The sequence below is a fragment of the Falco punctatus genome (assembly GCF_963210335.1).
Source record: "Falco punctatus genome assembly, chromosome: Z".
Classification (NCBI taxonomy): Eukaryota; Metazoa; Chordata; class Aves; order Falconiformes; family Falconidae; genus Falco; species Falco punctatus.
The window spans coordinates 2,870,470-2,893,818 of NC_137586.1; the positions used below are offsets into that span (position 1 = coordinate 2,870,470).

A 23,349-nucleotide genomic window follows, 5' to 3' on the forward strand; every position below is an offset into this window, starting at 1 on the left:
CAGTAGGCTGGGTGATGGGATCACAGCACGGGATGCTTTTACAGGCAAGAGGTGTCTGTGTTGTATGCCTGAAAAACTGTCTTGATTTGGGGCAAGAAGTCAAAAAGTGCCTTTAACTGTCCAAGTTGAAGGTTAAAATACCTTGGACCTTTGCAGCCATGGTGTGAAGCAGGGCTAAGGTTGCTCTGGGAGTTCAGCTATGTGGGTCATGTTTGGCTTGGGGATAACAGCAGCATCATCCCTTTAATCTAAATTATTCATTGACTGTAATTGTCTGTGAATGGAGGAGTCATTTATACTCTGCATATATGCAAGACACTGTCTGCTGGTCCCTCCAAAAAGGACCTGTATTTCATTTATTTATGGACACCAAAAATATACCATGCCTTGGTGATGTCTCTCCTGAGCTGCTTCCCAGTGCCGGCTGTGCTGCTGAAGCCCGTGGAGATGTGGTCCCTTGTCTGGTGCCATCGTGTGCTTGTGCCCTTGGCTTTTAGACAACGCCGAGGCCCCTGCAAAGGGGAGGTCTTGCAAGGGCATCTCCTGCACTGGCATTTGCTTAATGCTCCAGAGCTTGCGTGGCACTTAGCACTAGGTATGTGGGGGAATGGATCTTCAGACAAGATCTAGATCAAGTTCTAGACAGTTGAAGAAAGCTCCTACTAAAAACATACATGAGACAATTCATAGACAGGAAAGAAGCATTACAGCCTGCTGCATCACGTTGCATGCCTGAATGTTGCTTGAGGTTTTAGTTATGTTGATATGACTGCTTCTGACTTAACTATTTAAGATCCACGCTTATGCTGAGGCCCTTATGGGATGAGGAACCTTCATCCAGCAAATCCAAAATTGAGAGAAGTGAAAGGCTGGACATAGCATCCACTTGAAGATGCTGGTGGGTGCCTTACCAGCAATGGCTTAACAAGAAATGCCTATGAACAACATAGCATAAAGTATTTCTTTAAATTGGATGTTCCTATTGAGGAGGAGGCGGACGAGTGTGATTTCTTTTCTTGCAGCCTGTTGAGCTGACAGCCATTGGCTTGCAGCAGCTGGTTTTCCCGTTAGTTGCTGGGAGGGAGCTGGTGTGGATGCATCTCTCTGGGAAAGGCAATAGTATTTCAAAGGCTGACTGCTGTGGAACTTGAAATGCATGTCATTAAGGGGCTATTGGCAAGGTGGGGGTGCTAAAGACTTTGGAAATTGTTCCTAAAATACACATTTGGACTCATTGCATGCTTACTATTAGGCAGAAAAGTCTTTGTTGATCTGCATATGAGGTTTGAAAAGGCTGGAGAGGTTTGGGCACCATGGTGATGTTGAGGATTGTGCCTTGCCCCCCGTGACCGACTGGATTCCCACCAGGTGTGGGCAGCCCCAACACACTGTGCGACTGGGTTTTTCCCAGGACCAACGTGCTGATATGTGCTTCACAGGTTGGGCGACTATAAATGATGGCCAGATGCAGTGATCCAAACAGGGATATTTTTTTTTTCCTTAAGACAGCACTTAAAAATACCTTTTTGAAAATTTACAGCAGACTACAATTTCTCTGTGGTGTTGGACAGGGGAAAACACCTTCCAGCCCAAGGGGGAGATAAAGGGTGGCCAACTGGAAGAAGGAGCAGCTATGAAGGGACATGCATTGCTTCAGCATCTCTCTGCTTTTTGCCCTGTTGTGAGCAGGGTCCTAAATCACTGCTGCCTGCATGGATGTGCAAGACCACTCCTCTTTTGATGCGTTTGGAGGTCCTGTGGGACAAACCCATAATGTGAGTGATGCTGTGGGTTATCTGGGGCCTCATGTGTGCCAGTTTGCCCATGGCAGTGGCTGAAGGTAGCTGCACAAGTTCAGGTGTTCCCATCCAGCCTCTGGCCCATGGGAGTTGCAGGTCTTGGATGGAGTATTTTGTCAGAAAAGGCAGAAAATAGTGGGCATGTATGTTATGAGCTGGGAGCTAGCAGCAGTTTGAAAAAGCTTTGCTTTCACAGAAAAGTAAACTGGGTAGCATAATGTTTCTTCAATTCAGTTTAGTTTTTTTCCCCTTGTTTTATTCAGCTGCCTAGCAAAACATGAAGTCATTCCCTAGAGGAGATGTTAACTAGTGCTGCTTGAAACAAGCTGTAGTTCTTAAACTGTGCTGGTGGTACCTGGTGGCTTCCTTGAAGTGGCACTGGCCAAAGTGTGACCATAAATGCATGTCCTTCCCAAAAGGAAACACATTCCTTGAGTGGGAACTGGGTTTTCCAGTCTTGGAGCAAAACCCTCATAAGCTGGGTGATGTGTAGTGGGATAGAAATCCTGTAGCTGGGATGTCCCTGGGGTGATGTGATGCTGGTGGTGATGATGGGAAGAGCCAGAGCTGGGACTTACCTGCATTGAAACTCTGCACCTGCTGTCCGCTCAGTGCTGCCTGTGCCCAGAGGTAGCGTGTAATTGCTTGGGAGGAATAAAAAAAAAGCTCCTGTAAGACAGGGAGGAATATATAAATGAGTAAATACGTCTGCTGGGTTACAGATGTTGTCCCGTGTGTCGATCCAAGAGACACACAACAGGGAGGTTTTGTTGTGGGAATGGGGAAGGAAGAAACAGCACCTGGTGACTGTGATAGCTTTTTTTAAACATTTATTTTCTCCTTCGATTTTCGGTGCTTTGCTCTGTGGACACTTTGATGTTTTGTGATAGCTGTGTTTGATCTGCATGGGAGTGTGTGTTTGTGTGCTGCTGTGGGTCATCTGCCCTTGCGAGGGGAAGAGATAACATAACCTTGGATGCGCCTAACACACAGGGGAAGTTTCCAAGTCAGGGGAGAAATTCAAACCAGAAGGTGAAGGCTAGAAAAGACGCATTTAGATTTTAGATTTTATTTTATTTTTTTCATTTTATGTGGGTGCAGTTGCCCTTCTTGCAACCCTCCCTCTACTTAGGCAGTCTTCTGCATTTTGATCTCGAGCCCTTCCTGCAGAACACAAATGCTGTTTTGTTAGCGGCATCACCCCTCAGATCTCCTCCTGCAATTCAGAATTCAGGGGTTGGTGGAGGTGTTTTTTCCTGCATCCTTCCTTATCTCCACTAAATTTGTTAGAGAAAACTGTATGGGATTTAGGGGATTTTTTCCAGGGAGCTGCTGTGTGGTATAAATAAAAGGCTGCAGGGTATCAGTGCTGGAAGTTCTGGAAAGCCAAAATGTCAGTATTGTAGCTGGACAGCTGAAGTTAGTAGAAGGAATAGAGAGGAAAACAGGTGACTGTCTAGCCATCCTGTACTTTCTATTTTATTTATTAAAAAGGAAATCACCTTTTGTTTGATTTTTCTTGGAGATGCGATTTGAAACAATTTCAGCTTATGTCTCACTGGGGAGAAGAGACAAAGTTTATATGCTAATATAGAGTAGCTCATTGCACAGCTGCGCACCTGAGGGTTGGACATGCAGACATCCTGGAAAAAGCAGGGCTGGGTGCAAATAATGTTCCCAAAGACCTGGAAATTACTGCAATGAAATGAAAATGCAAGAGCAGTCCTTCGCTCCAGGAGACATTTTCTGTGCCACCCCCATTCCTAAGCAAGTGGGAGTGTGTGTTTGATCACCCCTTCAAATAATTTGATGAAACTTACTTATATCAGCTTCGTGTCTTGATCCCTGGTGCTGTTCTCCAGGTGTCTAATGTGTCCTTGCTAACAACCCTTATTGCTGGAATTTCTTAATTATAACCAGTAAAATGTTGCTTACTTAAATCCTCAGTAATCAGTTTGTTTTCCTTCAGCTGCTCAGCAATGAAAAGGATGTAGAAAATGGCCTGGGGGTCTTGCAGCACACCCCTCTGGTTAGAAAGTGCTGAAGAAATGCCCCATAAATAAAACTACAGGTCAAAACTCCTTTGAATTAAGCATGCATGGAGTGATGCTCCAAGAGGGTTTTTTAACACGTGAGTTCTAGAGAGGTGAGGGATAACTATATAGGTTGATTAATCCAATTACTTCTTTCTAATAAGCTTGAAAATCCAGTCTGATGGAGAGGTTGCCTTGCAATTAAATGTAGATTTTGGTGGTGCTGTTTGGGCATAGCAGTGCTTGGTAGGGAGGATAGCTGAGCACTCAAGTGAGGGCTGAGGTGACTTGTACCCTGAGTTTTGGAAGATGCTTGTGACACCGTAAATGCCATGTGTGTTACTGCAATTACAGCCTAGAGTTGGCCACGTTTTTTAACGTTTCCAGTGGAAAATGTGTCCCCTGGCTGCTTCTTGTGGCCAGGGCTGCCCTGTGCCACTGAGCCAGGCTCTTCACAGAACTGTTTTCATATAAAATCATTTAATGGAGGGTGGTCACTGCAGTGGGGAATGAACATGCTTATGAGTTTCCCTAAAGCATCATGAGGCTATGTTATAGATGGAAGACTGTGAAAACCCGGAGTGAAAGGCCATTTTTAACTACTTAATTGAAACCCAAAGGCCGTTTTTAAAACTACTTTATTAGTGGTCAAATGTATATGGTGTATATCGAGCATGTTTTGGATCCAGTATATGTTCATCAGGGTGCTTAGGTGGAGTTCAGATGGAAAAGAGAGCTGGGAAGACAAGATTATACCACAGCACTACTCAAGGTTTTGATTAATTGAGAATTATATGAGAGAAGGGTAATTAATGCCAATCAACAGGGATTTGCAGAAAGTAGCCTGGAAGGATTTAACTTTTGCAATATGACAAGCTGTTTGGTAGAAGTCGTGCTATGGAGACGCTTGACCCCTGTGTGGGGTTTTTAATTAAAAAAGCAAAAAAAGAGAAAGTCTGTAAACCCCCAGTAACCCTTAATGGAATAAAGAAACCTGGCTTGCACAGCTGAGTTAGGACCACGGGTCTCATCCTGATTCCCCTTGGACACTGGGTCAAGGATTTTTTTCTTGATCCTTCGTGGTGTGCCAAGTTTTTAATCAGTGGCTTGGAAGAAGAGGTAAGGAGCACTGGAGGAGCAGGGTTGGGTGGGTGGTGCTGGAGCGTGGCTGTGAGTGCCCCGTGGGTGCCAGACCCAGGGCAGGTGCTTGGGAAAGGGGTGTTGAGCCGCCTGCTCCAAACTGCTGCTGCCCTGATGCCTGCAGCTCTTTCACAATGAGCTGCAAGTCAAGTGCATGATTATTTGGATTGGCTTTATCGCCAGACTTTTTGTGCTTCCCCAGCGACTCTGTAGTGATTTAGGCGGGTTGCAGAGCATTCCTCTTTCTGGCAGTGGGGCAGAGGTGATGGTCAGCGTCTTGTAGAGCAAGTGGTGAGTGTCTCGCAGGGCTGCACTGGGCCTGATAGAAGAGAACCTTGGTGCTTTCTGTGGCTCACTGGGGTGGTGATCCCCTCTCCTGGCGCTACTCCTGGGACATGACCTGGGGTGAAGTCTCCCACCCAGCAGGCCAGTTGCTGGCATCTCTTGGTGCAGCTCTCTAATGCTAGTGAATATTAAGTTTTGTGGGGGCTTTGCCAGGCTTTGTAGCAAATTTTCCTGTGCAGCATGTGCTTTAAATCCAGGCTTAGACATCCAGAGGGGCAGCCCTGCCTCATACCCCATGTTTTCATCAGGCTCCTGGCTGCGTCCTTGCAGCAGGCAGCAGCCTACCTGTCCTGCTGGCAGCTTTCAGCCTTTGCTATGCTAATGCTGCTTCAGAGCAACCGAAGGTGAGGGGCTCCTGTGCTCAACCTGATGCAAGGCTGGAAAGGCGCTGCTGCAGAAGGAGATGGACAGCGAGACCCCAAGTGCTGCCAGCTCCAGCTAAACAGGCACAGTGCTCCTCCTGTAGCATCTCAAGCTGCTGTGAGATAGTTCGTTAGCGGCAATGCAGGTGATAATGCACATCCCCTGTGGGTGAAGTCTTGTTGACCCTGGCAGAGAGGTTTGGTTTTGTTGTTTCTTAAAGAGTAGAGGAGCAAAGTAAAAAGACAGGAGTTGTTGCAGTGCCTGGGGCAAATCCTGGTCTCGCAGCCTACAAGGGGATCGCTTCCCAGCCCAGGAAAGGGACTGCTTTTCCCCCAAAATTAAAACAGAATGGTTTGTTTGCAGTGTCCCAAAGCACCTAGGGATCTCTCTGGTTTTGCAGCATCTAATGACTTAATGCACGAGGGGTTTTACGTTTCAGCCCATTGCTGCAGTGAGAGCAGGGCTGTGTGTGTGCCTGAGACCTTGGCTCTGAACTTGTCAGTCTTAATTAAGCCTGAAGTAATGAGCACTGCTGAGACACTGTGGAGGAAATAGTAGGGGAAAGGATGGGAAGACTGTTGGTTACATGAGACACTTGCTTAGCCCTGGAAATTGTCCTGGAAATCACGTATTAAGTAAAGAAAAGCCTTCAAGGGTACCCCCAGTATTTCTATCCTGGTGTCAGGGCTTGCCTGCAGCCCTGCTCTGCTCAGTGCCAGTTTTGCCTCTGCTGTTGGTGAGGTGAAGGCAGTGCAGTGATGAACTGAAGACTTTTAAATGCCCCTTTATTGGAAGTGCTGCTAATGAGCCAGTGGATAAATGCTGCAGAGGCTGCTTGTCCGAGCAGCTGAGTACTGCTCAGCTGCTGTGACACTTTATGCAAATCATCATCTTGAGTTAATTTGGGCAGGGGAATAAAATTCAGCAAAGAGAAATAGAGCAGATTTAGTGCTGGTGGGAGACGTGGAGCCATCCATCAGTGTGACAGCTCTTTGGGGGAAGGAAAATAGCCCTGTACCTAGGAGACATCAGCGAAGCGTATGCTTTGCTAGCTCAAATCCAGCGACCCCTACAGTGCTGTGGGATGAACAGGGATGCTTCCCAAAATTCAGGAGCCCTGCCTTGATGTGGCCATGGTCTGGGTGTGCATTTACGTGCTTTCCCTGGGTCTGTCTCTGCACTGATAGCACAAGTAGGATGGGGAGTTTGAGGCAAGATGTACATATGCTTATCGGCCTTGGCTTGACTGTTTGGATTTGTGCATTTTTATCAGTCCTGGAAATACACAAATTGCCTGTTCTCACGCTGAGGAACCAGAGATGTTTCTGCAGCGTGCTGCTGCCTTCCCTTTGCATTTGACACTCTCAGCAAGTTAGTGTTTGCATTCTGTAGCTCAAAATGAGGTGTTTTTTGTTTTTAACAAGTAAACCACTATTATTTTTTTTCCCTGCTCATTGAGCATGATGTTGGGGTAGTGTGTGTTCCTTGCTGTGTGTTGAAATGCTGATTTGGTAGTCATGACCTCTCCTTTCGGCTTTTTTGGGTTCTTATGGTGAGGAAGAAGTGGGTCTTTTCCTGTTAGAGGTCTTTGTTATGAGCAGATGCCCTCTGTGCTGGGGGTGCTGGGCTCGTGTGTGGTGTCCCACCATTATGTACTGGTGTAGAAATGGCAGTGGAGAGGAGTACAACATGAGTGTCCCTGCCTGCTCTGTACCAAACAGTGAAACTCTCTGCCATCCCCTCCTGACCCCTGTGAGGGTTTGCCAGCCAGTGGTACCTGACAGCAAATGAAGAAGCCAGCCTGGGGTGAGATGCAGGGGTCAGTGGGTCCTCGAGTCGCGGTGCAGCTTGGGGAGCTCTGACCTAAATATGGGCTTTGCTTGTCTGTCGGGCAGGGGAGAAATCACTCCTGGGATGAAAAGTCTTGTTCGGAGGATTGGAAAGGGAGGATTATGGTTTGCCATCTGCCCTGATGTTCAATACTGTAAATAATAATAAAAAAGTTAATGATCCACAAGTCCGTTACCAGAGAGGTTTTTGCTCTGCTGCTGAAGAACTTTGCCTGTGCCTTGGTGTGTCACAGGCAAAGCAGATTTTTCTCCTGAGGATCTGCCAAGTGGGGTAGAATGGATTTTTAAGGCTGCAAGACACCCAGGAGAGCCCTGGAGCTGATGCCTTTCCATGCCCTCCTGCTGACAGCACCCATCGAGCGGCTTTTCCTAGCACCAGCAAGCATGGTGGTTTGCACAAGCACATTTAGCACAACTAAACAGCTCCGTAACCACCTGTTAATCACAAGGGATGTGGGATCCTGCTGCAGTGGGCATAATGCCAGTGGATGGACAAAAACACATGTGGCGGTGACCCCAGTTCAGCCCAGGACTGCACACCCAGTGCAAATTAATGAAGAGAAGTTTGTTTGCATTAGTGCAGAGCTAGAAGCAGGTCTGTTAGCATCCATGTACAGTGGCTGCAAGGAGAGTCCTGGTTTTTTGCTGCAAGTAAAGATAACTCCACAGAGATCATTTAAATAGCGGTTTAAAAACAAATAGGGAAAAGAAAAATTATATCCAAACCCTGAGTTGTGCTGCTTGATATGATCACTTTTAATTTGAGGTAGAGTGTGTGTTTTGCTTTTTTACTTGGGAAAAGCAAAGTTGGGGAAAACTTTTAATTTGAAGTAATAGGTGGCTTGTAAGAGCTGCAGGGTGATGGTTGGACTGTTTCAAAGCAAGCTGCTTAACCATTCACATGCTGTATGTATAAATGCCAGTATTCTGGGGAAACCAGGACTGAAGCTCATGCTGGTTTTTCTTTCGTATGTTTTTGTCCTCTTCAGGAGCATCCAGTAATACTGGACCATGTTATTTCTTTTAAGAGTGTAAAATAAGGTTGGCAGTAAGTCCGAGCAAAGGGGAAAAAGTAGGAGTGTGCTTGCATCTAGGTAATTTTCCTAATCTTCACATCATTCTTAGTTCACATTTTTGTGTTCACCTTTGATTTTTCTAAGGTGTACATCACTGTCTCTGGTTGCTACTGAAGTCTTTGCATAAGTTTTCCTTAACCTATGTGGAAGAACCTTAGTCATGAGACACTATATCTTAATCTTTGTTACTGAATTCCTAATAGCACAGGAGGTTGGTGTTGTTGTATTGACAGTATTGTGGGTTTTCTGTCGTGCCCTCCCTCTTGCTGCAGTCCTGTTGGAAGGATGCTCCTGGAAAAGTGCCCTTGACCCAGGAGCAGTGAAAACTTCTCAGGGTCAGCTGTGAGTATTGCCATTCCTGAAATAACTCAGGGGATTAAAATCCAATAATAATAAAGACGGATTTGCTGACTTCCAACTTGCCACGAAGACTTGCAGCCACCAAACAGGCTAAACTGAGATAGCTAATTTTTAAGCATTTTTCTTTTCTTAATTTAATGGAAGGTTATACTCTTTCAGTTTAATGGAAGATTATACTCAGTTCATACAGACGTGTCTCCTTCCATGCACACCAGCATCCCTTCCTGATGTGATGGAGCATCCACCAAACACATCACTCAGGGTTTGTCGGGAGTGCCTTTGGCTAGCACCAATGGCTTTCGAACAGCAAAACAAAACCTGCCTCTTCTAATTTAATGTTGGTTTTAATCTGCATCCACAGCAGCATCCTGCTAAAATCTAAATCATATCAGAAGGTGGGGACTGAATTTATTAAGCTTCTGCTTAAGCTGGGTGGAATAATGCAAGAGGCTTCAAGAGCACCAAATCACTTTGGTTTTATTTGGAATCTGGTTTAAAAAAACAAAACAAATGCAGATTTTATTTTTTTCTTGAGAGGCTGGACATGCTGAACTGTTTCTGGTTAATGCTAACACATCATTCAAACATGTCCTGCAGGATTAAAGAAATGCTTTTCTTTCTGTCCTCCTGGATGGAGACACTGGAGTATCGGGAGGTTAAGTGGTCTAGCCAGGGTTGTGTCTCCTGAGCCTGAAGTCCAGCTAATTCTCTGGTCCAAGGACTTCCAGATAGACCCACTTGCCCTTTCCCTTTATAACAAGCTCCTCCAGAAGTTAAATGGTTAAAGCTAATGAAGCCAGGACATGGCATATAAAGTGGAGTAATTACTCTAGAGGTGATATTATGGAAGTGGAGGTTCACAGAGATTCTCTATTCCTGCCTGGATGGGTACCTGCCTGGGGACATGGTTTTGATGACCTGGTGGCTTTCATCCATGTGAATATAATTGGCTAATGTATGGTGAGTGAAGTCGCTTTGGAGGGAGCAGGTTACAGAAGTCAAGAGTCAGGGAAGGCAGGCAATGATAGCACGGGGCTCCAGTGTGCCCCCAACATGGGTTGCCTCCAAGGCCTGTCGGGTTTTAATTAAAGCTTGCCTTGTAAAGATCTATGGATGACAAAGTGCTCTTATTTCAGCGGTCTATGGTTTAACGTATGTGGGATTTATGGACGAAAGGGAAGGGTTGGGTGCGGGTTAGTGTAGCCGCCTGCCCTGCCTGCAGGGCTGAGCACTTGTATCTCTGCTGGAGCTCTCTCAGCAAGGAGGGGAGGACGGTGAAAATGCACAGGCAAAAAAAAAAAGGGCTCCTCATTTTGGATGTATGTGTGCATGCACGCACGAGATGACAGCATTATAGCTGCTTGGGGAAATGCATTCATAACAGCCTGTTCTAACAGCCTGCAGCTACTTAGGAGGATGGGAAGTGCTCGGTGCGGGGAGTGTTTTTCCTGGAGCTGTAATTGCATTTGGGATCTCACAGCTGGGGAACAATTTACCCCAGGGCTCCTGAGACCTGGCAAACACTTCAATCTTACTGCCTTCTGTACTGTGTGGTCCTTTGCCCCTGTGTGTGTGTACAGAGAGTTTTGAAAAATCAGTTTTATCATTAAAATTCTGTAGTTTTCTGGTCGGGGCGGCTGATGGGATGTGAAGTCTTCCACACCACGTTGTAAGTCCATCCCTGGGCAGTGAGTGCTGAGAGCTACTACCCTCCGCCAGCAGTGGCAGAGCCTTGCATCTCACCCGGGTGTTAGGTGGCTCTTGGCCATGGTTGGTGATGAGTTGCCGTGAGGGGCCGATGTGACCTCTTACTGCTGCTGGAGGTCAACCCAGATTTCATCCACCAAAGTGTGTGCAGGCATCATCATTTGGGGTCAGCGTGCTGCACTCTGCATCCCTCTGTCCAGGCAGGTCCATGGCTCAGCCCAGCCCTGTGCACAGGTGGTGAATTTGCATGACTCCAGTCAAGACCAGCAACATTTTGTTTTTGAAGCTGCCTTGGGCCAGGTACATCCTGTTCCTTGGCTATTTTGGGCAGTTCTAGAACGTGTTTGATAGCTCTTCTGCCAGGAGAGAACTGGCACTGGATGAAACCGCAGGGATGGGGATGAAAAGGCAAGCAAGGCACTTTGCAGGAGGGATGAGAGCTGCAGCAGTGGTCTGTGAAGCCCTTCCCATACTGTTGGAGCCTGGAGAAACTGGGGTGAGGAAAGCTGAGTGATGTGTTGCCATCTTGCCAGCTGCACCTGCTCCTTTTATGGTCCAGCCAAAGATGGGGCTTCTGACTACACTGCAGGGATGTTTTGTTTCTTGCAACACTGCTTGCTGGAGGGGGCAGGGGCGATTGGGCTGGGGGTCTCAAACTGGCCCCTTCCTTGTGGCAGGGAAAACACTGAAGGCTCATGGGGTGAGAGATGATATGCTAAGAAAAATCTATTTGTTTATTTATTTATTTTCCCTTCTATGATAAAACTGCTGTTCTAGCAATACATCTGTGGAGCTCCATTAACATCTAAAGGTTCCTGCTGCTGTAGCTATTGAGCAGCTCTAAAAATAATCGCATGCGATACATATAAAAATCTATTGCTCTTCAGCTGTAGAGTGGGCTGCTGCTTCTGCTTTAACTCTTGGGTTGCTATGAGAGTTATTTGGCTGTTGTGTGCTGGGGTTTTGGTTTTAAGATGAGGGCCAAATCCATCTTTGGTGCTATGGTACTGGTGTTGCTTGGATTTGCTAGGATTTCCCCCAATGCTTTGTGTTTTGTGTAACAGTAAGTTTATATAGTTCTTACTGCAATCAGCAGGACGAGTTGGGAGGAGACATGCCACACCAAATGCCAATAAGTAAGTGATTGTTGAAGGGTTCCTGTTGACTGTGTTGGCTGGCTGAGTCCAGCATCAGGCTGGCTTTTATGGGTCCATGTCTAGCAACAAAAGCCTGGCTTAAGGTGACTCCCTGCAGAGATGGAGCAGTTTTGCCTGCCTTGTTGGTCAGGATCTTGCCCTGGCAGCCTCATGAGCAGGGAATCTGGTGCCTGCTCTGGCAAAAAGAAAGGTAGAGGGTGAGGGAAACACATGGATGGAGGTTGCAGGGTTACTGCTGGGTCTGCAGTGCATTTGTCCCAACTCCTGAGGGTTGTACTGGAGGTCTTGGCACAGCAACAGTTCCTTGCTCTGCATGGGGGGGATGCTTTTATGCAGTCTGGGCAGAGTATTTATCTCTGCATCATAAAAGCAATTAAATCTCATTAGCAGGAAGTGTTGCGGCTCTTGAGTAACGCCATAATCTTGTTACGTGAGTGGTGCTACTTGCTTTTGGATTTTGTCCCTTCATGGACACTTTGGCTGGGCTGTACAGGTCTGCCTTTGGGATTTCTCCTTGAAGGCATAACGGTGGCCCTAACTTTGGAGATGCTAAAAAGGTTAAACATTGCATCTAAACATTTTCCTGGAACCTTGAAGCCTGTTTGCAGCTTTGCCTCCAACTGAAAAAATTGGCTTTAGTGTTGTCTTTTGCCTGCTTAGCTCCACAGCAGTAGGATTGGGTTAGGGCTTGCTGTGCGGAGAGCAACCTGTTGTTGTTTTGTGCAAAAGAAATACGCTTTGGTGTACGGTCTGCTGGGGGTGAATTGTGTAACTTCATAAAGGCCACTGGAAGGCTGTTCTGTTTAATTTTTTTCCCAGGGAAATTAAATTCCACATTTACCTTGAGACTCTATGTTACTTTGTTAGATCGATTAGAAGCCAGTGTACCCCTTGTCCAGGAGAAGCCTGATTGAATATCAGACTTCTGGTCTATAATTTGCCCCCAAACCTAAAATGAGAATATTTTTTTTTTGGACTGAAATAAATGGTTTAGCTGCGCTGACATTACAATGAGTGTGAAATTGTATCCGTGGTGAATTATTTATTTCTGATTTAATTTCCTGAGGTTTTCTTGTGTTTAAGTTCTTTTTTCTTTCTTTCTCTGCCCCCCCTCCTCCCTCTCCCCAGAACACTAAGGTTTGGATTCCCGACCCTGATGAAGTTTGGAGATCGGCAGAAATTATCAAGGATTACAAAGAAGGAGATAAAAGCCTCCATCTGAAACTTGAAGATGAAACTGTAAGCTTTTGAACATCATTATTCTTTTCAGTAATTTAAAGCTTTGAATTGATGTGTGAAGAAGACTGAGCCATCTCATATTTTTTAGGAAGTATTTTAAAATGTGGTTTATTGCCTTAGCACTTCCAGCTTTTCCTTGCCTGCTGCCTCCCCAGACGCTTGTGTTATAGTAGGTTATGAGAAAAGCCCTTGACCTCCCTCATCTGTCTTCATCCCCTGGCAAAGCTGTAATAGTCTGTGATATCAGAATGAATTTTTTTTTTTTTTAATAGCAGCAGTATGTTAGAAATACCAGTTTGTGCTTTTTACTGCTGAACAAATTGGAAAGAGCATGGCTGGTGGCATCTACTCAAACTTGGGTACCAATGGAAAAAAATCACATAGAGCGCAGAAGTGACTGCTGTGCAACAGCTTTCTCTGCACCTTAGTTTTTCCTCTTTAAGTATAATCTTATTTAAACCCCTTTTTTTCTCTCTTTTTTAAAAAATTAAAAACTCTAAAAGACAGATATGAGAAAACTCATTTAAATGTAGATGTTTTTTAGCAAGTGCTGCTTTCAAATGCACCAGCAGCCACAGCTCATGGCATGTGTGCAGCCAGTGATAAATCATTTCCAAAGCATGACGGAGGCTGGGGAAGAGCAGCTGCTTTCTGTCCTGCACAAAAACCTCACGTGGTGGGATGTTAGGTTAACGGTGGGGGATTGCAGATGTAGTTAACCATGGCATTTGCATTGGCTGCGAAATTTGGGTGGCTTATGGGTGGGGAGCAGCCGTGCTGCATACCCACCACGGGGTGCATTTCCCATGTGTGGTGCCTGGTGTAGCGAAGAATAAATATATTTTTCATGAAGAATTCCACCTAAGCCAGCTCTCTTCACTGAGCAGGTACGTCTTTCTTTATTATGTAGAGCATGGTCTGGTCTGTTGCTTAGAAGAGTTAATAGAAGCCACTTTCTCCAATTTGAAAAGACTCTGAGGAGAGTGAGTAATTCACATCCCCTGCCAGCCAACCATTTTGATGCTGTGGGGAGTATTTTCACCATATTACTTAATGGGAAGATGGAGAACAGGAATGAGAGATGCTTGATTAGACTGTTCATCAAAAGAATTCTTCTTTCAGAGCAGCAAAGCATGGGCTGTGTGCAGTATGTGAATGTGCCAGGTTTGCAAAGAAAGTCATGCGTGTTGAAATCTGCACCCAGTGCACGGTGCTGTTGGCTCTTCCCAGGTCAGCCTCGATTGTATTTGATGTCCTCCTCAGTTTGTCCTTCCAGCACAGGGCAGCTTTCTGAGGAGGGTGTAGAGTGTGGATGGTGCTGCTCTTGGAGATGCTCTTTTCCCCTCCATGGTAATAAATCTAGATGAGGAGATTCACAGATACCACCTCACTGTCCCTTGGAAACAGCAGGCAGTTCTTGTAGGACCATGAGTCACTGCCCCTTGGTTCTTGGTGGGCTCCCTGTCCAGTAGCCCTGTGGCTGGACCTCCTGGACCATCCTGTGTCTGTTACTTCCTGTTTGAAGTCATATCAATCATCATTTGACCATATCTTTTTCTTCAGTGACATGATGCTTATGATGGGCATGCTTCCATCATTCCAGTCAATGCACACAGCAGCTTGTTTCTGCCTTCCAGTGGCATCAGATCCCACAGGGATTACCCTTGTGTCAGGTTTTTACATATTTTTTTCTTGGCCTTGAGGCAAGAAGATAGAACCCTTGGAGAAACCAAGCACAAATGCTTAAGGCTTTGCAAGAAACTTATGAAGGGTGTGAAAAGCACTACGGGCTTTGACTCTGAGGCAGGTTTCATGAGCAGCCCTAATGGGTGCCCAGCAGAGATGGGTGCCTGCGTGCAGGTGGGTGCCCATCTCATCCACAGCAGCTCTTACCTACCACTTGCTGTGCTTAGGCTGCCAAAGTACATCTGCATGTATTGCTGAGTACTGCACCCTCCATCCTTCTTTTCTGGTTGAGATGTTTAGCAGTTCTAGTACTTGAGAGGCAGGATAGGTCTTTACCTTTTTTCCTCTTTAATATGGATATCTCCCTGGAAACCAAAGGGGCTAAGAAGTCCTGCAAGATCTGGCCTTTTTGTACAGCAGAGTTTAGGGTCAGCAACATGAAAGAACAAGTTGATTAAAGGATTACTAGGTGTTGTAGACAGTAGCTTAATAAGCATGTCGCTGTCATGGTGAAACACGGGAATGGCTCATTTTGAGGTTGTGCAAGAGAGCACGGCTTAGTGTGGGTGCTCCCAGAGACTTGTGTGATGCTTTTCAGTATTAAACCCTGCCTGAACCCAAATCATGTTGGGCTGAAAATATTTAGCAAAGAGGAATGGCGCACATGTGCATCAGATGGAGATACTGAGCATATGTATCTTCGGGGAATTTGAAGCTGTTGAAAGCCTTTTGTTCCTGACAGCCAACGTGCATTACCCAACTGTTTAGTGCTTCTCCTTTGTCCTTGTACTTTAAGTGAATTTTCATGGTTTTTGTCATTTCTGACTGTACCCTGTATGCAAGAGTACTCTCTCTGAATGAAGAGCTGATTTTTAAATACCACAAGGGATCCCTAGTGTGTTTTCCATTAAGATGCGAGACTGAGTGCAGACTCTTGAAAATTGGCATGGGCAACATGGAATTGGAGTATAAAACAAGCCTGAGGTTGTCAGAAGCTCTTGAGCCTGTTCTTGTGGACTTGGGTGGGTTTTTCTTGGTCTGTTGGCATGGGCAGCGATCCAGTGCAAGTGCAACGGTAGTGATGCCCTTTTGCTTGCACACTGGGATTCCTCCCTTCTTCTGGGAGCTGAGCATTGGGATCCCTTCCTGAGACACTCTGTGGGAAGCAGTATTATAGGCCATTTTTGTTTTCCTTTACTGTAAAGGAAGAAAATTACGCTTTTTCTTTAGCTTTTGGGTCTGCTGTTCATTTGGGGATGAGTCAAAAATTGTTAGCATATGGGCAGCCATATGTTTCAATAGCATAACCTGGCTCTTCAGATATTGAAGCAGCAGGGGCTCTGTGCTTCTCCATGTCCTCTGCCTGGAGGGGTGTAGGATTTTGAGTATAAAAGTAACTTGAATTAAAAATGAGTTGAGAAATTGCTCTGATGGGAAGAATATGGTGTAGTTTGAAATAAAGCTGCTTTTCAAAGAGTGTGAAGATGCTTAGGTCAGATGAAACTGTGATTTTCTGTATGGTACCTGTTACTGCTCAGAGCTGGCTAAAGGCTATTTGCCCCAAGGCTGACCTGAAAACAACTCAGGTATGCTCAGGTTGATGCTTACGGACCATCAGTGTCCACCAGGACTGTCTGTTGGCCAGCTCAAAGCCTAGGGTAAATACCAAGGGGATGATCTGTCACCTGGTAGCATGTCAGCCAGGTCCCTATAGCATTTAGCTCAAAGGGACTTTCATTCCATTTAGAGTGGGAGGTGTAAGTATTTTATAGTATCAGGATGGAGTTATGCTTGGATAAGTTAAGTTATGAATAGGTTGTAAGACATTGAAGGGGCTGTTACTTTTTGTGTTCTCATGTTTCTCGTGTGTGTCTTTTCAGCTCTATGAATATCCCGTTGACCAAGGAAATAAGCTGCCTTTCCTGCGCAATCCAGATATCCTGGTGGGAGAGAATGACCTAACGGCCCTGAGCTACCTGCACGAGCCTGCGGTCCTCCACAGCCTCAAAGTCAGGTTCCTTGAGTCCAACCACATCTATACATACTGTGGTGAGTGTCCAGGCCACACGTTCAGCTCCTGGGAAGCAGTAGGTTAGAGCATGTCCACAAAGAAACCCCTTGAGACCACAAGCCAGGGGCTGTGAGTTTGGGGCATGTGGGACAACATGAGTGTGTGCCAGTAAGCTTTAGGTTGGAAAACCAGAGGTGGGTTTTGAGGGTGGGTGCATTGTGAACTTCCTGAGCCTCATGATCCATGTATGTAACTCTTGGTGGTAATGTGTTGTCAGATGAGTTTGAGGCCAACTTTGTGTGTGCTTGGCAGCCTGGGGGGGGGAAAAAGTTGGACCTAGCAAACCACAGGAGAACAGCAGTGTGCCAGAAAGGTGTGATCAGACTGAAGAATGTCCACAGCAGGTTTTCTTTCTGAAAGGCTACAAAAAAAGCCCCCTGCTGCACTGCTGTTCCTTTCTTTTTCATGATGACTTTGGGGGTCATCTAACAAATTCAAAGCAGGAGGGCAGGCAGCTGTGAACTTGGGTTTGTCATTGTCATTCCCCAGGAAGGGTGGCCTGCCAAAGCCAGTCAAGACAGCAGTTACCTGTAAAGGGATGAAAATAAATTGCAACCTAAAAAAAAAAAAAAAAAAAAAAAAAGGAAAAAAGGTGATTCAGCCACTTTTATTCAGTTACATTGAAGAATATTGAACCCTCTTGCTGGCACTCCAGATGACCTTGTTAGCAGTGGTATAGACTTAATGATTCTCTTAAGTGATGAGTTGCAAGATTTCAGCAAAATGCATGGGACTATTTGCATAGCAGGGTTAAGGCTGGTGTGTGCAGCTATGATTAAGTGTTGCAATTTAGGGTTGTTGAAGAAAAGCTTGGCGGGATCTGACTTCTTAAAGTAGTGCCCTTGAAATACGTGGCCTCAGTGGCTGGTAAGCGGTGACTTTCCTTCACATATTTAATGATATGTAATGTTAGACTACGGGCATGACTTGCAGCCTTTTGCAGGTGCATGTGTGCTCCCAGTCAGCTGCCAGCCTGCTCTCATCCAAAATCAGTGAGGTTTCTTTAGTGCAGCTTTTTGTGAAGGTTTATGATAATCCTGAGCACAGCATTGAGCTAATGAAGATACATAAGTTTAGGCTTAGCTGTTTGGGCTTAGCTAGTGTAGATTTAGCTACAAAACTCTGTGTTGGTGCAGCATACCTTGTGCTTTGGTTATAAAGTAGTTGAGAAAAGGCAAAAAGTGCTTATCAGGCAGCCAGTGCTGAGGCAACTACAGCCCTTCAGCTTGACTTGCGTTGTGGCTGCAGGTGTGTTTTTGGTTACTAAGGGAAAGTGATGCATGACCCTAAAAGAACCGAGCGGCAAACAGGAGCAGGGCACAGTGAGGTGAAGCTGTTGGGTTAATATCCCACAGAGGCAGGTAATGTGACTTAGCTGAACTTTGCCTTTCGTTGCGCTTTAACTTGTGTATCCTGTGATTTGCTGTAACTTCAGCGTGGCTGTGCTGGGAATGCAGCACCCAGTCCCACCAGCCACATGCTTTCCGGAGCTCCTTACAGTAACATTTTAAACTAGCAAAACCTGAAGGTACTTCGGAGGTGGAACTTGTAGTGCCTCAGTTTTTCAGGGTACAGACCAGCTCTCTTGAGCGTACAGGTAGCACCACGAGTGGCTTTGCCCCTCAGTAAGTCGTGGGCTCACTGCCTCTTCTGGGCAGGCATGGCATTCCCAGAGCTGAAGAGGAAGACATTAAAGCTTTAATGCAGGCTCTGGCATTCCTTTCCTGTGATTTATACATTTCATCTTGATTTGAGTACCTCCTTTGTTATGAGCTTTTTCTCAGAATTTAAGCTGAGGAAAATCCAGGATATCTGTTCGGGTCTAGCAGAGCTTTGGTTACATAGGTACTGCTTTTCTGAAGTGGTGGCTCAGGCACTGTTAACTCTTCTCACTCCCCTGCAAAGTCTGGTTCCACACAATGAAGATTATATATTTGCTCTTTTCAACAGTTTTGTATGCCGCCTCTGTAGCTGTACGGGAGCTGATTGCCTTGCTATCGAAGCATAGCACTTTGAAGGAAATGCTGAGATAAGAATTAGGAGTCTATCCCCATTCCTTTGTCCTCCTTATTTTTTTCTTCTTTGTTTCCTCCAGTCATCATGTTTAAGAAAACAACAAATATTGATCAAAAAAACTAATGCAGTTCCTGAAAAGCCTGAAGTAGTAACTCTGTGCTTGATTTGTAACATGTCTATTTATCTCTTTGAAGGTATTGTACTAGTTGCCATCAATCCATATGAACAGATGCCAATCTATGATCAAGATGTCATCTATGCATACAGAGACCAAAACACGGGGGATATGGATCCTCACATCTTTGCAGTGGCAGAGGAAGCCTATAAGCAGATGGCAAGGTGAGTGGGTGCACAGGCATTGGGATCGGATCGAACTGTTGGATCAAAAGCAGGTAAATATGCAGTTAAATGCTGCAAATATGCAGTTAAAGTGAAGTTATGGAGAGTAGTATGAAACTTCCAGATTTTCATCTCTGCTGAGAACAGGGAGTCTGCTATCATGCTTTTATATCCCTAGATTGGTATGACATCTCCCCGTCATGGTGGCTGTCTTCACCCATGGGTGCTGTAGCTCACTCCCTTTTCTGTGAGATGTAAGACTTGGTTCTTGCAGCAGCCTTGCTTGCATGGTGCAGAACTGCTTTACACTGAAATCTTTTTGAGGTCAGGTATTTCTAATTAATTCTGTTTAATGGGCTGCTGAGACTGCTAGGGATCTCTGTGGTCCTTGGTAGCTCATGGGCTTGGTGCAACTGTGATTCAGATAGGGAATCTTCTGTTCCTGCTTGGATGAGTTTCCTGGAAGAAATTCAAACCACTCTGCAAATGTCATATTTAATATCTTGGAGGAAACCACATTTCAGATAATTTGGCGAGATAATCAGACTAAACCCAGGAGCTTAATGTTAGTCATTTTTATGGGGATGCTGTGATTTTGAGTTAGGAGGTGACTGGCAGATATTTGTAGGTACTTAAATCCTTTGGAGATACTTGGATCCTTCAAAGCAGTGTCTTCACCAGATGAATTAGTATGACTTGACTTTATTTCTGTCTGTGGTGTTGCTGAGGACAGATGCAGGATTTTGTTCTTACTAGGTAAGCCACGATCTAAAAGAGAATTTGAGAGGAAGATGAAAGTTGTTGCATCAGGGATCGTTTTATTACAGTTTTCTGGACTTGCATAGTGTTTAGATTTGCTTTTGGGTTAGCTGTGATTTTTATACGGCCCTGGCTTTTAATAGCAAGAGTCAGCACTGAACTGTTTACCGAGGGCTGCAGCCTGTTTTCTGCTGTGTCTTGGCTTTAAGTAGTGAGTTAGGATGCATTTCTACTCAAGTATGAGCCAGAGTTCAGTCCAGAGATGACCTGGAGGAGCACTGCCATGGGCGGAGATCAGATGGATTGTACCCAAACGGACTCTGGCTTGCGGTTCAGACCACCTGCAAGTGTTTGCGCTTTCAGCAAAACCGCTTTGAGAAGAATTTAGAAATGTGGGGAGCTGTCTGTAGAAGAGAAGGACTTAGGACTGTGTCCTTTTTACGTGGCTCAGCAGCAAGCTGCATAGTTGTTTTTAGAAGATGTCAGGGTTTTGCTGACCGACGTGGACAGGACCCATGGATTTTCCTGGGCATGTTTCTTAAATACAAGGCAATGACTTGCTTTTCTGCTGAAGGCTGTGCTGGGGAAGACTTGGTGGTTTCTGGCATTCCTGTGTAATTTTGCAGGCAGTGTGTTAACAGACAGCTCTAGCCAGAGATGTTCATCTCTGCTCTCCTCCTTATCAGAGTAAATCTACTCTTGACAGCCACCTGTAATTGATAACTGCTGTCTCTGAATGGTTAGGACGCCTCTCTTTGCAGGGGGATGTGGAAATAACCACCTTCAAAGCTCTTAAACAAGATGCTGGCTGTTCACTGCTGCTCTTGTGCTTTCTGTCTTGGGATGATACTACGGTAATTGCAGGCTCAGGTACAAAAGAGGGATTCAAATGGGGTTGAGAGGAGATTGGAATGTGGATTATAGGAATCTGCCTGGTTATTTGTAAAGTGCCTTAAAATGTAGCACACTATTTTCAATCTGAAAGCTTCTGGGTGGACATTGTGTTCTCCGGAGTTTGATTTGGGCTTTTCCCTCTACAGTGCCGCAGTGAGAGTGGTGGAGCTGCTCAGGCAGGTGTGTGGACGGCCTGTCCCATGAGTGATGGATGTAGTGCATTGGAAAGTACTTTTTTCTTTTTCATTTTCACTGAATTACTGACTCTGTGGGGTGTGTCGTCTGATCTCTGCTTTAGGCAGTTGTGGTGCACGTGAGCATGGTGGGGCATGGGTACTTGGGCAGTTCAGCCATCAGGATGGAGGTCTGTGAGCATGTTAAACCTAAACTGGTGCAAAAACATCACTTGTTTTGCATTGTCTTGGCTTTTAAAAAATTGTGTTATGTCTGGTGCATCCGATAGACCAGGAATAAAACTCAAACCTTCAATCTCAGAAGGTCAAACTTGCAATGTCACTGAGTGCAGGCAAGCAGGTCTCTAGCTAACCTTCTGCTTTGCTTTCTTTATGCAAGTGTGTGCTTGTGTATGTATATGCACATATAGGCTTATATTTTTTTAAAAATGGAATTATTCTAATATTAAATGCAAATCACATCATAGAAGAAAGATTAATAATGTAGATGTGCATTGTTTGAATTTCTCTGGTTTTCTTTGAATGATAGTGTCTTCAATGTAAGTAAGAAAACCAAACAAGTGAAACAAGCTTTCTTCATGGAAGGCTGCTTGGAAAGAGCTGATGTTATTTGCAGCATCACTGAGCAAAAAAGGTGCTGAGTAAATACCTTGCTGGAGCCATCAAGCAGTTGTTGCCGTGTGAGCTTGTCTGGTCTTTGGAGTGTTTTGTAATGAGTGGCTTCTTCATTTTCATGCTTTCATATATGTCCATAGGATAATACTCGTGTGGTTTGAGTGGCAAAGCAGAATTTCATTAGTTGACTCTCAGTGAACTGCTTCCTTCCTATCAAACACTGCACTGGGCTAATAAACGCTTCAAAAAAAAAATTGCTGAAATCACGCTCAAGACTTCTTTTGGGGCCACAGGCAAATAGTGTGAACTTGGAGCAAGCGCCTGTGAGTGGGCTGATGGTGCTGTCTTCTCCCGTGCTGTGGGGAAGTTGCAGCGGTCCTCCAAGGGTAAACTCTCTGTCCTTTTCATGAAGACCTGGATAAGGAATGCTGCAAGGTGTGACATGTTTTTATAGAACAAACAGGGCAAGGACATAATCAGGAACCATGAAGGCACCTTGAAGAGCTCTTTTCCAGTACAGAAGGCAAGGTCATATATATAAAAAATAAATAATAAACATACATACATATATAATTACATAAAATGCATAATAGATATATGTATATTTTAGCTTTATTAGTGGCCTAGAGCACACTGGGAAGATGTAACGGAGATGACTGAATGGCATTGCATAGATGGCAAGGAAAAGGGGCACAAAGTCCAAGATTCATTGTTAAATGAGAAAAGTTGGAGACGATTAGATTTTTACTTCTCTGGGCTTCTGGTGTACCATTGCTATGTAGGTACAGGGTGTCAGGACAGAGTTTAAGACATTTGCTGGTGTACAAGTGTTAGTGAAGTTGTCCTGTGCTTTCTTACCTCCCTCAAGCCAACAGTATCCAGAAGATTGGGCTGGAGGAATCTTCACAGGTGGCTGTAAAGCTCTGCTGGGTCCTGTGTCTGGTGTTGTCCTGTCATCAGGAAAAGCCAATTTAAAAGAAGGAGGGGGGGGGAGGGAAAGGATAAAAAGCCATGGGTGGGCTGGACAAGTGGCTGCAGAGAATGTATAACAACATCTGATCCCTTTTTTGGGACAAAATAGTTCACAAAGCATCTGAACACCTACTATGATTTGGGCATGTGTTAAAACTCTCCTCTAAATGAAGGATTTTGCCAAAGAGGGTGCTTTGCAGAGAGTTGCTTTGCAGTACTTGCATGTAAAACAGCTTGAAAAAAGGCAAGTGCTTAAAATTCATATGTGACAGCCTCTAATTTTTGCAGTGACTAGCTCTTTAGAAACTCCCTGCATACTCGGTATGAGACTGAGTGTGCTTGGGTCATTGAAACAATACTGGTTTAGGCAAAATACACAGCATAGAGTTAATTTGCTCCGTGTGCTGCTACCAGAGGTGGCAGAGTCAGGTGTTGGGGTGGTGGAAGGATGGATTACTTAGTGATTGCTAATAGCTGGGGGTGTGGGGTTTGAAGTAATTTGTGCTTTGGGATACACATTTTCTGCAGCGCAGTGCAACTGTCTCCTTCTGTGGTCTTTGTCTCTGTCCTCCTAATGCTACCTGGTGAGGTGCGTTGGGTGTTTGTGCCTTTTACACCTTTGGGTGCTGTGGAAGGCATTTGTGCTCTGGAAAGCATACTGTTTGGGGGAACATCCAGGACTGCTTGGAGAGCCAGAACAGCCGCCAGTGCCCTGGCTGATTGCTTCTTGCTGT

General features: G+C 45.2%; 1 protein-coding gene across 1 annotated transcript in view; it reads left to right on the plus strand.

The window, feature by feature from the left end:
- MYO5B (myosin VB) overlaps positions 1-23,349 on the plus strand; it is a 152,398-nt gene that overhangs the window by 16,076 nt on the left and 112,973 nt on the right. Inside the window, exons 2-4 of the mRNA XM_080371670.1 lie at positions 12,959-13,069; positions 16,636-16,804; positions 19,037-19,181. Coding sequence (XP_080227796.1) covers positions 12,959-13,069; positions 16,636-16,804; positions 19,037-19,181 — 425 coding nt within the window. The remainder of the gene's footprint in view (positions 1-12,958; positions 13,070-16,635; positions 16,805-19,036; positions 19,182-23,349) is intronic.